The sequence below is a fragment of the Natator depressus genome, chromosome 7 (assembly GCF_965152275.1).
Source record: "Natator depressus isolate rNatDep1 chromosome 7, rNatDep2.hap1, whole genome shotgun sequence".
NCBI classification, from domain to species: Eukaryota; Metazoa; Chordata; order Testudines; family Cheloniidae; genus Natator; species Natator depressus.
The window spans coordinates 35,029,882-35,043,082 of record NC_134240.1 but is presented as its reverse complement, the minus strand read 5'-3'; the positions used below and the strand labels follow the sequence as shown (position 1 = coordinate 35,043,082).

At 44.9% G+C, this 13,201-nt stretch overlaps 1 protein-coding gene across 2 annotated transcripts in view; it reads left to right on the top strand.

Annotated features, from left to right (window-relative positions):
- The window catches only part of FBLN2 (fibulin 2), a 192,145-nt gene that overhangs the window by 139,055 nt on the left and 39,889 nt on the right, over positions 1-13,201 (top strand). For both annotated transcript variants that reach the window (XM_074958111.1, XM_074958110.1), the window contains exons 5-6: positions 2,254-2,440; positions 11,716-11,922. In XM_074958111.1, coding sequence (XP_074814212.1) covers positions 2,254-2,440; positions 11,716-11,922 — 394 coding nt within the window. The remainder of the gene's footprint in view (positions 1-2,253; positions 2,441-11,715; positions 11,923-13,201) is intronic.

Here is a 13,201-nt window from a genome sequence, read left to right as displayed (position 1 = left end):
ATCAGGTATGAAATATGTAGGCTCCCTGAAACTGCAGGTTTGAATCTTCACAGAGGCGACTCAGCCCTTCATTCTTCAGATGCAGAAAAACTGAGTTCCATGCACTGCCTTTTGTGGGTCTTTTGGAGGAAGCCCTTAAAGCCCAGATTCTCTGTTACAGCCCTGTCCATAGTGGGAGCAGTACTGGTGAAAAATCCAAGTTTGACAGGGATGGTGTGTGAACGGGCACAGCATGATGCTGGGAGGAAACCAGCCTTTGATAGGAGACTGGTTTGGTACGACCAGCTCTGGAAGAGAGAGCTTAGTTCAGTTTTCACCTCATTTAGTTTTTGGGATTTCTGCTGACATTGTCAGCTGGTGCCAGTTTAAATGTGGCTTCTGTTTCATGCCATTGATTGCTGTCTGCAGCTGAACTAAACTGAATTCCCTGGTCTTAGTTCATATGGGCAGTCTCAGTGGGGTTCCAGAGGTATAAATGAGAACTGGACACATTGACTCTCATCACTTATCTAGAGGAAGGGAGATTCTGAGTGCTGTCAAGCATTTTATAACCATTCACTGTGAATGTGGGCATCTAAATGTACTTATTAAGGTGTCAGGTCAGCTATTTAATATTCACATCATGGTGGGCATCTTCATTTACATGTGATCTCCCTTTAGTCTGTGTAGCAGGGAGAGTTAGCTTCTCCACTTCCTTGCTTGATTAGCTGCTAATTATGCTGAAACATGAGAGATGCTCAGAAAGGACTCTTAAACATGTATAGGATTCTGTGTTTGTCTCATGCACTTTTGTGGCCTGATTGTGGAAATTGCATATAGCCCTGAGTAAAGGTCAGTACAATCACCCCACCGCAAGGGAAACTCCAGGAGGGATGTGCCCCAGGACAGAACGAATCCTCCCCCATCTCCCCAGTGTGCAGGGAAAGCCCACAATCTGTGTTATCCCTTCTAAATGACCCATGGAAGGGGAGGACGGGTGCAATTCTTAGCAATGCATTCTGGTCTGTTTCCTAACCCCGTCTCTGCAGCTGTCAGCTATGTGGGCTCATGTTCAGGGGAGTCCGGGAATACAAAAGCCAGAGTCCCTTTGCTGGACAATAGGTGTCTGGAGGGAGCAGTCTCTGTTCATCTGAGTATTCCTGGTGCTTATGCAGAGTGCTAAAGGAGGACAGCGTCCTATACCCTCTTCCCTTTTCTATAAACTGATGTAAGGGCCAGGGACAATCTAGCCCTCAGTAGTCTCCTACATTTGTGGACCTGGTAAATATAATGCTCAGTGTGCCACAGTGAAGTTTAGGGTTTTGCAAAGGGATCATAAGTTGAATGCCATGGGGTAACTACCATCACCTCCTATGATAAATTAACAATCTTATTGTGAAAGAAAAAGTTGATTATGTTAGCAGTGCTGTTCTAACCTCATCTCAAACTGGCTATTTTAGCCCTTATTAAGAGCTGGCTAACTTCTTGTGTAGGCTAGTGTGTAGGATTCATTGCAAAAGACTGGGTAGTACGTTGACAGAAATATTAATTATGTGATAATGGTAAATTCACTTCATTTGGGTGTTTGTGAAATGGTATTATATTTAGCGATCGAAGGCTAAAGTATCGCACAATATGCAGATTCCAATATGCATTCAGTCATTTTCCCTCCTATGTATCTAATTAGCCCAAGCTGTCAAAGGAGCACTATTTCATTTACTGTTGCTACTGCAGTTTTGTCAAAAATCCAACATAAAGACAAATCTAATGTGAGACCAATGAAACGGTAACTTGCTCTATGAAGCATGGTACTTATAAAAAGATATCTGACAATTTATTAGACAGTAACTGATTGCTTGCTAAGGTTCTGTATGTTCATTTGAGATTGTCTTAAAGAACCTACACATTTTCCACATCTAGTCTGTGGTGTATTAACATATATCCAAAACAATGACTAATGTATGCAACGGTTGTGAGCAGCTGTTCCTACAGCATTTGCCTTCTGCTTCCATGTGAACAGTAACTGAAGTCCACATTGCAGCTAGACTTCAATATCCATCCAACTTCAATTGCCCTCTTTGTACTAGACAGGCCAAATAAGCAGGGAGTGAGGCTCCCATTTCTGTAATTGGCTAAATCCTAACCATTGATTCAGACATCCTTGCTCCTGGGGGAAGTTCAGATCGACTCAATTCTGGGGCTTGGGCCCACCTCTATTTATATATAACACAGGCACAAAAAAACTAGTCTGCTAATTGTCTCCTTTCTTTACAGCAATGTTGTGATTGCTGCACTCTGGGACTGAGGGTAAAAAGTGAGGGGCAAACTTGTGAGTCCAACCCAAATCTCGGCTATCCCTGCAACCACGTGATGCTGTCCTGCTGTGAAGGAGAAGATCATCTTATTCCTCCAGAAATAAAAAGGCATCCCGAACCTCTGCCAACAGTGACACCTGAGAGAAGTAGGTTCCCTGGTTTTAATTACAGGCAGTTGTACAGATGAGCAGTTTCTTCATTCAAGACCAAAAAAACCCCAAAACTGATACTGTGGAAGTACAATTGGTTTCACTTTCAGTCAAAAATAAAGCGCTTCCTTTGGACCAGAGATGGACTGAATTGGGTCAGAAATTTTAGATGCCTCTGAACTTGGGGTGCCCACCTATCTGCTGGTATTTCATTAGCCGCCAGGTTGGATGATGCAACCTACTAGATTGTCCAGAATGGTTACCCACAACGCTTTCACTGAGCCAAATAGGACTGACTGTTCCTTTCTGTGCAAAGGAAATATTTACTAATGCTTAGGGCTTGTCTACACGTGAAAGTTAATCTGGAATGAGGTAGGGTATGAATTTAAAGCAGATTAACTCCACTGTATTAGGCAAATCTGGAGTAAGGCACTCTTATTCTGTAATAAGAGCATCTACACAGAGTTCGTCAAGAGTAACTCTCCATGCCCACAAAGCCTTAACCAAGGTCTCAGTCCTCTTGTTTCCTTGTTGCTTGTCACAACACTGATGTAAAGCCAAGTAGTTTCTACAGGGTGTGCTGAATAGTTTCACTGAAAAAGCGTTTGCCTCTTCAAAATGCAGACTTAGGGCATCACTAGCGACATTTTCTCCCCATCCTCTCCCTTGAGTCCACCTTCAGTGGAAGCAAGTAGCTCCCTACCAAATGGTGTTGAAGAGGCTGGGGGTTCCTGTCTCTCCGGCTCAGTAAACATAATGGTAGCAGCAGGGCAATCTGTTTCCTGCCTTTTTGACATAGGCAGATGGGCAGCTCTGAGCCCTCAAAAGATCCTTTTAAAATTGGCGGGTACAACCATACCAAAATACCAAAGGAGATTGGTGGAGCTGCCTCTCAGTGCTCCCCAGAGTCACTGGTGCTGGAATAGGCTGGCTGAAAGGCAGTGGGTCATTCCCATGGAAGACTGCAAAGGTAAAGGTGGGGGTGGGTGTCCTTTTATAGGGGTAGCAACTCATAGGCCACGTTCTAATTGGCCTTTTGGATTCTGCTACCACACACTGCAAGCTCCGTAGCGCACTTTGACTGCAGTAGGTCAAAGCACACTACAGGACATTTAGTGCACAGTAGCAAGGTCCACACAGTGACTTAGTGTGCAGCAGGTTTGTGCACTGTAGACTATACCCTAGAGTCTCCGTGTGGCCAAGCCCTGAGTTTGCTCCAAACAATCTGACCCCTGGTTTATGGCGCAAACAAAACCTCTTGAATAAGGTTTGCAAACTGCAGATGAACCAAAACGGACACATATCGGCCTATCCTTGTTTTGCATTAAATACCACAACACTTGTCAGTCAGGGACTCAAGGTTTTTTACAAACATTAATGCAGCTCCTTAGTGTCCTTGCAAGGTGTGCAAATAGTGTTATATCCATTTTGAAAATGAATATACTGACACCAAGCAGTTAAGTGAATTTACCTAAGGTCACACAGTGAGAGAGTTGTGGAACCAGGGAACAGAATGGTAGAGTCAAGACTCGTCGTCCCTTTCTCTAACCACTAGATTATACTTTCTCCAGCATGATGTACCAAGCGCCTGTTACACATAACTAACAAGTAATTGTCCCTCTGGATAGCCATCTAGCATGCTGGCTTCAAATCCTTGCCCATTCTCTTCTCCCAATTTGTACGTGGAATGATTCTGTTTTAAACCAGTGTAGGGCCTGGGTAGTGCAGCTAGTGCTGTGTTACACACACATTTCTGACGTTCAAAAGCTGTGGAACTTCAATAAGAAACAGAAATCTAGAACACACAGGCTCTTATGTATTTTCTTTTTAAAGAGTGGAAAGCTTTTAAAGACACGATGTTTTAAAGATTTCTAGGGGAAATGACAATATTTGTGTACATTTTCACCTGGGGCAAAGGACAGGGGGTTATTTCTCCACTCGGTTTTTTCCAGAGTATTAGCATATAGTATGTAAAAAAAATACACTGCGCTTCTTTTTTTTTGTTTGTTTTTTAAAGGAAGGCGAAAGATGCACATGGGAATTTAAAAAGTAAGACGGTATAAAATGTGACCCTGATGTTCTCAGTGCTTTCATGTGAAAGTTTTCAAAGCTCCTGGAAATTCCAACCCAAAAAATCTCCGGAAGTCTCTCCTAAAGAATCTTGTTTGCTGAACAGCATATCAGAAGTAGAGTGAAAAAGGAACTCTGTGTACCAATGTTTTTAATAATCATTTCATATTTTGTTAAGAATGCCCAGAACAGTCACACTGATGCAACAATAGTTTGATTCTTCAGATAGGTACAGCATGTGAAAAGTTGCAGAAATCCATTGCATATTTTTAAAGAATTTGGGTTTTGGCCAGATCTTCTTTTAGGATCAATGGAGCTACACTAATTTATAGCAGCTGAAGATCTTGGTCCTTACCTGTGCCATGCTGTCTAATCAGATCAGCTGTTTTCCCTTGAGGTGGTAGTAAGGTATCGCTAGCTTTATCTTGCTAATAGAGATGTGCAAAATATTTGTACTAGTTTTCTAAGTTTGTGCTTTGGGTTTTTTTGCATTTCACTTGGTACTCAAACTGAGCTGTTTTGGAGGAGGAAAAGTCATTCTGGTGAACTCATCTTTTGGAGTGAAATTTGGCTGGGTATGGGCATATTTGAACAAGAAGGGATCCCTTCCAAGTGAAGAGAGCTTCAAATCTTAAACCGCAAAGAAAATTAGGTTTTTTATATGGCAATAGCCATCCTCTACAGCAGGACTGGGCAAAACAAATATAACAAACCTTTGTGCACAAATAAGTTCCCCCAAATGAACACTTTTGAATTTTGCACACATCTAATTACCAGCCCATTTCTTTTAAAAGCCGTGGCTCTTGCAAGCAATAGACGGATGGTAGAAGGATGAAGCTTTGGTTTGTTCTGTATCTGAAGCTCTTTACCTGACACAAAGTCCCCTGTTACTTGTAAACCCCTCACCTTCACTTTGAGTTCTCAGGATTGTGTGATGTAGGGTGACCATATTTCCCTATGCTGAATACGGGACACCTGGTAAAATTATTCGTATTCAAGCAAGTTCAACGGTAATCAATCAGAACTATGTAGTACAAACGTTCAAATTAACATCAAGTTGACTGAGCCCCTGTTGAAAAGAAATATTGCAGAGTTGGATTCTTTTTATTTACCTTCTTATCTTCAAAGCTTTAGGGTTCACACAGGGAGTGGCGACACACACACACACACACTCCCGTACATCTCTCTCACATGGGAAGGTGACCAACCGACCCGACCCTCCCTGCCTGGTGCTCTGAGCCCTCCATGCCTGGCTGGGCCTCCGGGACAGACCCGCCTCTCCTGGTACCTGGTGCCGGGTCTTCCTGAGGCAACACATGGAGGGAGGGGCATGCATGTTCACATGCCCCCACTCCCCAGATTTCTGCCAGGGTTCATACCAGAATGTGGCCAGCAGCAGCCTTTCGGCACTGTGTGGGAGGGACAGGTCAGGAGCTGCTTCCAGCCACAGAGGGGGAGGGGAAGGGATGACCTGGCCTGTGTCTTTCTCTCCACCCACCGTGGCTTGAAGCAGCTCCCTTCCCTTCCTGCCTACAGTGTCAGAAGGCAGCTAACAACTCCAGGCTGCTGCTGGCCACTGACAGAACCCAGCCACCTCCTGTCCCCGCTCCACTCTGCTACAGTGCAGGCAGGAAGGGGTTAAGCCCTGAGGATGCATTGTGCACCAGGGCCCAGGGAACCTGACTGCAGGAGCTTCAGCAAGCCCGGCCAGAGAGGTGGCTCAGCAGCGGAGGGTGCCTAGAGGACGGAGCAGCCCCATGCTCCCTGGGGGTAGGACCCGGGTAGAGAGCGGAGTGAGTGAAGAGGGAGCTAAGCCCCTGCCCAGGGGGGCTGTTGTGGAGCCACTGGGTTGGGGCACGAACAGGCTGGAAATTGCTTCTCCCCCTGCCACTCCAGACAGGGCCGGCTCCAGGCACCAGCAAAACAAGCAGGTGCCTGGGGCGGTGGCACATTTCTAGGGGCAGCATTCCGGCGCCGGCCATGCCACCCCTAGAAATATGCCGCCCCCCTCGAAATGTACCCCCACCGCCCCAGCTTGCCTCCGCTCCGCCTCCGCCTGCTCCCCTGAGCGCGCCGCCGCCACTCCGCTTCTCCCCCTCCCTCCCAGGCTTCCCACATGCAAAACAGCTGTTTCGCGCTGCAAGCCTGGGAGAGAGGGGGGAGAAGCGGAGCGGCAACGCGCTCAGGGGAGGCGGCGGAGGTGAGCTGGGGTGGGGAGCAGTTCTTCTACTGGGGGGGGCATTACTTCCTGTGCTCCCCCCCACCCTCGCTCACCTCCGCTCCGCCTGCTCCCCTGAACGCGCTGCCTCTCCCTCACCTGAGAGGGAGGGGGGAGAAGCGGAGTGATGGCGTGTTCAGGGGAGCAGGCGGAGTGGAGGTAAGCTAGGGTGGGAGGTTGCGAGGGAGGAGCCGCGGGAAGCAATGGGGGGGGGAAATGCAGCACGCCCGGGGGAGAAGGCAGGGCTAGGGATTTGGGGAAGGGATTGGGAAGGGGTGGAGTTGGGGCAGAGCCAGCGTCAGGGGGGCATGAAAAAAAAAAGCGGGGGCAGCCCAAAATTTTTTTGCTTGGGGCAGCAAAAATCCTAGAGCTGGCCCTGACTCCAGAGCTTAGCTGAGGGGTGGAGAGGCTTCTCTGTGCCAATGCTGTACGGGGCTTTGGCACATGCAGGGTTTGGCTTCTCCTGGCCAGCACTTGGGGCCAGAGGATTTTGGGCTTTCCTGGGGTGCTAGCCCAGCCAGAGGCAGTGTGGGAAGGAAGGATCCTGCCGGCCAGGCTGTTGGCAAGCTGAGCATTCTGACCAGGTGCTGGTTCTCTGCACAGTGCTGGGAGTGAGACGCGCCCCGCTGGCGGGAGGGGGGGTAGTTATGGATGAGCACCAGGGCTGGGGGGTGAAGGGGCAAAGCAGTGAGAGGACAGCGAGAGGGAGAGCACATAAAAGGCCAATGGGTGGGCAGCAGAGGTGACACATAACCGGCCACTGCCTGGCACCCACACTCACCAGCCACCACAGAGCGCAGTCAGTGCCAGCCAGAAACGGGACAAGGGGCGAGACCCTGCTGGCTGAGAGCTGGCACGCAGTGGGGACTGCACTGACAGACCAGCAGAGGGAGTGGCCGGCCCGCCACGCTGCAGCCTTGCCCCGCCACCAGGCTTGCACACCCACTCTCATTGTCGGTTACTGGACCCCCACGCTCACCAATGGTGGCTGGCTGGCTGGCGAGCAGGGATCTGGCCAGCAGCAGGACCCACCAGTACTGGTGGGGGGGAACAGAAAATATGGGACAATTTGTCCATTTTTTAAGAAAAATCGGGACACCTGCAGGAGGGCTTAAATACGGGACTGTCCCTTTAAAAATGGGACATCTGGTCACCCTAGTGTGATGCCAACTTCTGTCAACCCTTGTGTAGAGTAGAATTGACAAGACTTGGCACCTCTAGCTATGAGGGGGGAAAACTACTCCTTTGAGGCCTCTCTGCTGTAACTAGTCCAGTTTTAAATAGTTACATGTTGTTTGGCTTGTTACAATAAACTTCATTGGGGGGGGGCAGGAAATCACTTTTACTATAGTGTAATTCACAGTTGCCCCAGCAGAGGTCACTGTGTGGCTGAGGGGCGGGAGCAAGGAGCTTTCGCTTCCCAGCTTTGTCCCTAAGCACATGGATGTGGATTTGGCAAGGGCTTGCTATTGGCAGGGCAAAATACCCAGAGCCAGATGTTTGGAGGCATGGCTATTGTCCCTGTCCAGCCCCTGCCAGGCACTGGACAGCATCTGTGCCCCAGTTCAGCACAGCACTTAAGCACATACTTAAATGTAAGTCCTGTTGATGTTAATGGGATTTAAGAATGGTGAAAGTTAAGGACCCGCTGAACTGCTATGCTAAATAGGGATGGTTTGTTGAATCGGGGTCCTGGAGATCTGCATTGGGATAACAGGTTACATCTTTTCAGAGGGGGTAGATGGGGTCCTAGTGAGCATGCTGCCCCATCACTCCTAGACCTGTTATGTCTGCACGTGTACTTGGTAGGCATAATGCTTCCACCCTCAGTCTGCTCAAGCTCTGTCTCTTCTTCCTCTCCTCTAAGGTCTTAATTTGGGCCTGACAAGTCCAACTGAAGAATTACTGTATTTTACTTTAATCCTTCCTAAATTACTCTTTTAAAATGCATAAAATAATTAACGTGGCATTCAATTTTTCTGACATTTAATTAACTTTTACATAATGGGAAGCATAGTAATGTATTTTAGTGGCACTGGCTTAAACAAATACTTGGTAAAGAAACAGACCTATTGAAAGGAAACTATTTTTCTAAGTACCAAACCAAAACTCATACAGAAATACAACAAAACCCCTTTAAATCCTTAGTAACGTTATACTCTATACCTATTAGAAAGAGAGGCACTTTCAGTCAACAAGTGGAAGTGGCCTGGTGAAAGAAAACATCTGCTAGGTAAATATTTTGTCTGTGTAATAAATTAAAATATCTTCCACAAGCAGAACGCTCATAAACAGTTCCCCTTTAAAGGGACACACCTGTTAAAATAGTAGTTTTGATGCATTAGGGTTATCTGTTCAAACTATCTGCAGGATTTCAGAAAATTCTCTTCTGCTCGTGCTTCTTAGCAGGGCCCTTTTTTAAAACTCTGGCTCTGCACATGGATAGATGCGTGACCCTTTGCTCTTGCTGTTCACTCTCAGGCACTTGATCCAGCCAAAGCAGTTTGTAAGCGACAAAGAGGAAAGAATAGGAAAAAGGATAAGAGAGCATTGATTGCTCACCTACTGTAGGTACACTAGGCATATCTGAAGCAAGCACATTTCCCCCCCTTTCTGATTGGCTTGAAGCATCCCTGCTTTAGTGAAATATGGGAATTGTCTTATTGTTAAACTTTGTGGGCTGAGGATTTTTTATGAAAAAAAAAACTATGAATGGTGTTGCCATTAGGCATCATTCTTACATTTCTTTTCTGTTGCTAAGGATTCAGTATAATCACTAATGCTTCTTCTTACAATACCCCACAGATGACAGCTTTTATTTAAAAACAAACAAACAAACAAAACCCCAAGAGTTTTCAAAGAGTTGGAATTAAGTGATTTTGAAACATAAGGTGCTAGGAACAAAACAAGGTGTTTATTTCATAGTCAATAGTGTTTCTTACTACTGAAATGATATGGAACGCAACATTGAATATCTGAGCACACACAAACATGCATTAGAATCTCTAGGTTTTCTGAATTTTATTTTTGTGAAACCACAGAATAAGTTACTGAAACTTATGTGATCCAAAAGGGAACACCACTGCAGGTTTGCTAAGGCTTAGACCATGATCTCTCCAGGGGCAGCAAACGGGAGCTTTCCAGCTTTATAGAGAGAGATCTCTGGACAAATCAAGCAATATAATCAAGGCACAGGACATTTCTGGAGGATTTGATACGTGGCTGGGGGGAGGAGATGACCCTAAATTTGGCTGAAGGCCCTTGATCACAGATGCATATTAATCCCAAAGAAATACTCTGACCCATGCTCAGCATACTACTATAACATGATTTTTTAAAATTGTGTGGGTCATTTTCAGTTGGTTCTATACATACAGAGCATGCCTACAGAAGTAATGCCTTGAATAGGAACTGCTCTGATTACTCTTTTCAGAGTAGCAGCCGCGTTAGTCTGTATTCGCAAAAAGAAAAGGAGTACTTGTGGCACCTTAGAGACTAACCAATTTATTTGAGCATAAGCTTTTGTGAGCTACAGCTCACTTCATCGGATGCTGTAGCTCACGAAAGCTTATGCTCAAATAAATTGGTTAGTCTCTAAGGTGCCACAAGTACTCCTTTTCTTTCTGATTACTCTGATCATCTCTCAATGTTTATTTCTTCTTCAAATTATTAGTAGATATATGGATAGATGACTGTGAAGAATAGGAAATTATTGATAGTATTCTTATGAATACTGTGTGCATATTTGTGGGTTTAGAGGTTATCTTGTGGCCAGTTTAGAATTAAGTCCAGCTCTTCCCAACTACCTAGGTTTTTAATTCAATTGCCTGGGCTCAGAGGAACAATACTTGATGGGTGGCTACCGCTAATGCCCTATGGAGAAACATATAGACCAGTTTGAATCAGGTGCAGGGTCCCAAATCAGACAAAGGAAAGGAAATAATGGATAAAAATCCAGTGAACTAACGGGAGAGACACTGACTGGGGAAATCAGACTGAGAGGTAGAAGCTTCCTGGACAGTCTGCCTCACCTACCTAGAACTGGCAAGGAAAGGCCAATGCAGGATAATGCATTTAGGCTTTTGTCATTTTAACCCTGGTTACTGTACTTGCTATGTTCCTATGGATAAATAAATCGTATGTGTTTTGAAAAAGCTGTCATAAGTCACTATGTTCATCAGCTGATCGCAGCTCCTGGAGAGAAATGTATAGCAAAGCAAAATGTGGGCCTGCTGGGATAACACGTCGGCGAGACTGGGTACTGTAACCTGGTGATACAGTCGAAAAGTGGCATATGCCACAGAGTGCCAGCCTAAGAGAAGTACAGCTAAGGGCCTGGGGCTTAGAAAGAGTGCCCACAAGAGAGACGGAGAGTGGGGTCAAGGTATAGCACCTGCCCTAGAAGCATATCAGTAACTTTATCCAAGATGAAATTATAATGGGTAGGGATAGTCAGCATGGAGCACTGGACTGAGACTCAAGAGACCTGGATTCTATTTCCGCTTTTCCCACTGACCTTCTGTTTTTGCTTGAGCAACACTGTGTTTCTCTGAGCTTCTGATTCCCTTCCCATCTTTTGTCTGGCTTGTCTCTTTAGATTGTAAGCTTTTAGGACAGGGGCTGGCTCTTACTGTACTTCTGTACTGTACCTAGGACAGTCAGTCCCCAGTCTCAGTTGGAGCCTCTAGGCACTACTGCCATACAAATAATAATATAGTGGACCTTACAAACAGAGTGAAAGTGCATGAAGGACCGTCCTTTAGTCGGTGGCCACTTTAAAGAACTGCATCCTCAAAGCTTACACAACAGTTATGATTGCCATTTAGTTAAAGAACCACCTATTTAGGGCAAATATTTTTTTTTATCCCTTGAATCGCTGCTTAAGGTGGGTTTCACTGTGTCTTCTGGTGTTTTTTTCCTCATGACAGTACATGCAGTATTCTCTAGGTTCTTGTCTTGCTTAATGATGCTATAATGTTGGTAGTTTCAGAAATTGAGGATCACAATGAAGCCTTGTCCATCAGTAACGAAGCTGAACTGTCTAACAACTTACCTGGAGATGACCTGGATGAGTGCCTTGTCTATCCTGGAGAGCTCTGTCAGCACCTGTGCATCAATACAGTGGGGTCTTACAGGTGTTCATGTTTCCCAAGATTTACTCTGCAAGATGATGGGCTCAGCTGTAATCCAGGTGAGAAACATGGACAGGAAACAAATAAAGAAAAGTCATCCCACACATGACTAGTAGTGTCCCCACCTTGCCATCTTTACTGACCTGTCCAGTTTTAATCTGACTTTTTATTTAGTCTCGTACTATCTGAAACAGAGAGTGTGAATTAAATGTTGGAGAGAGAGAGGGAGAGAGAGAGGTTTTATGAGGAAAATAGGAAATCAAAGCAACTAGATCAGCAGGATTATTCCCTCAGCTATGTTGTCTAGTCTTTATCAATTTTTTTTAAATGACCCAAGCAATGGAGGTTCCACCATTTTTCTTGAGTCTGATAGTTCTCAGTCAGGGATCTTTTCCTGATATTGGTTGAGAAGCTTTTCAAAGTTATCTATGGGGTTTAGACATGTATCTTCCACTAAGAATTGAAGGATCCATTAAGAATGGAAGATACTTTCTTGTACTGGATTTCCTTAGTACCACTCTGAACAATTCTTTGGAGGTTCCAAGGGAGGAGTTTTTGGGAGTAAAACGCAACTTATATTGCATTGGGGAAACTAATAATCTGAACCAAACCTGATCGTTCTAAAAAGGTCCAGCCTGATGTTCAAACTGAGGATGTGACTAATTTCTTCATTTCCAAACTCACGTGTCCTTTAGTAGTTATATTTCAAATGATCTTTTTATCATGAATATGATTTTGTAAATTTAGCATTATGACTTCACATCAGAATACAGGAGCAGAAAAGGCTGGAGTGTGAGCAAGAAGAGGAACCTCTTAAAAATGTTCCTGCAACTTTTGAAATTTGCATACATTACAGAAAAAATGTGACAAATGTAAACGTAAATGCAGTTGGGATGACATTTTCAATAGATCCTAAAGGAGGAAGGCACCTTTAGGGTCCTTTGAAAAAAGTAAAGGATTTGTAATGATTTGCATTTGCAGTGTGTCATGTGTCACATGAGGTATTTTGTATGTCATGGCTAGTTTCCCAAATGAAAATAATATTTATTCAGGTCAAACACATGGTAGTGCTTCCTGAACTTGAATTTTTTTTGCAATCATTGACTTCTGTCCAGTGATATAAAATATAATGTTCCCGAATACAGTGGAAGGCTTGCAAAGAAAGCCTATTGTGTTGTAATTGTTTGGATGTCTAAAGTTCTCCAATGGCAAGATTTCAAGTCAGCTAATCTGAAAAGTTAAAACTTTAGGTTAATTACAAGTGCTTTTAATTTAGACATTCTTTGCTTATTTAATGAGCAAAAGAAATGTTGCCATCCAATTTTTGCCAAACCTTAG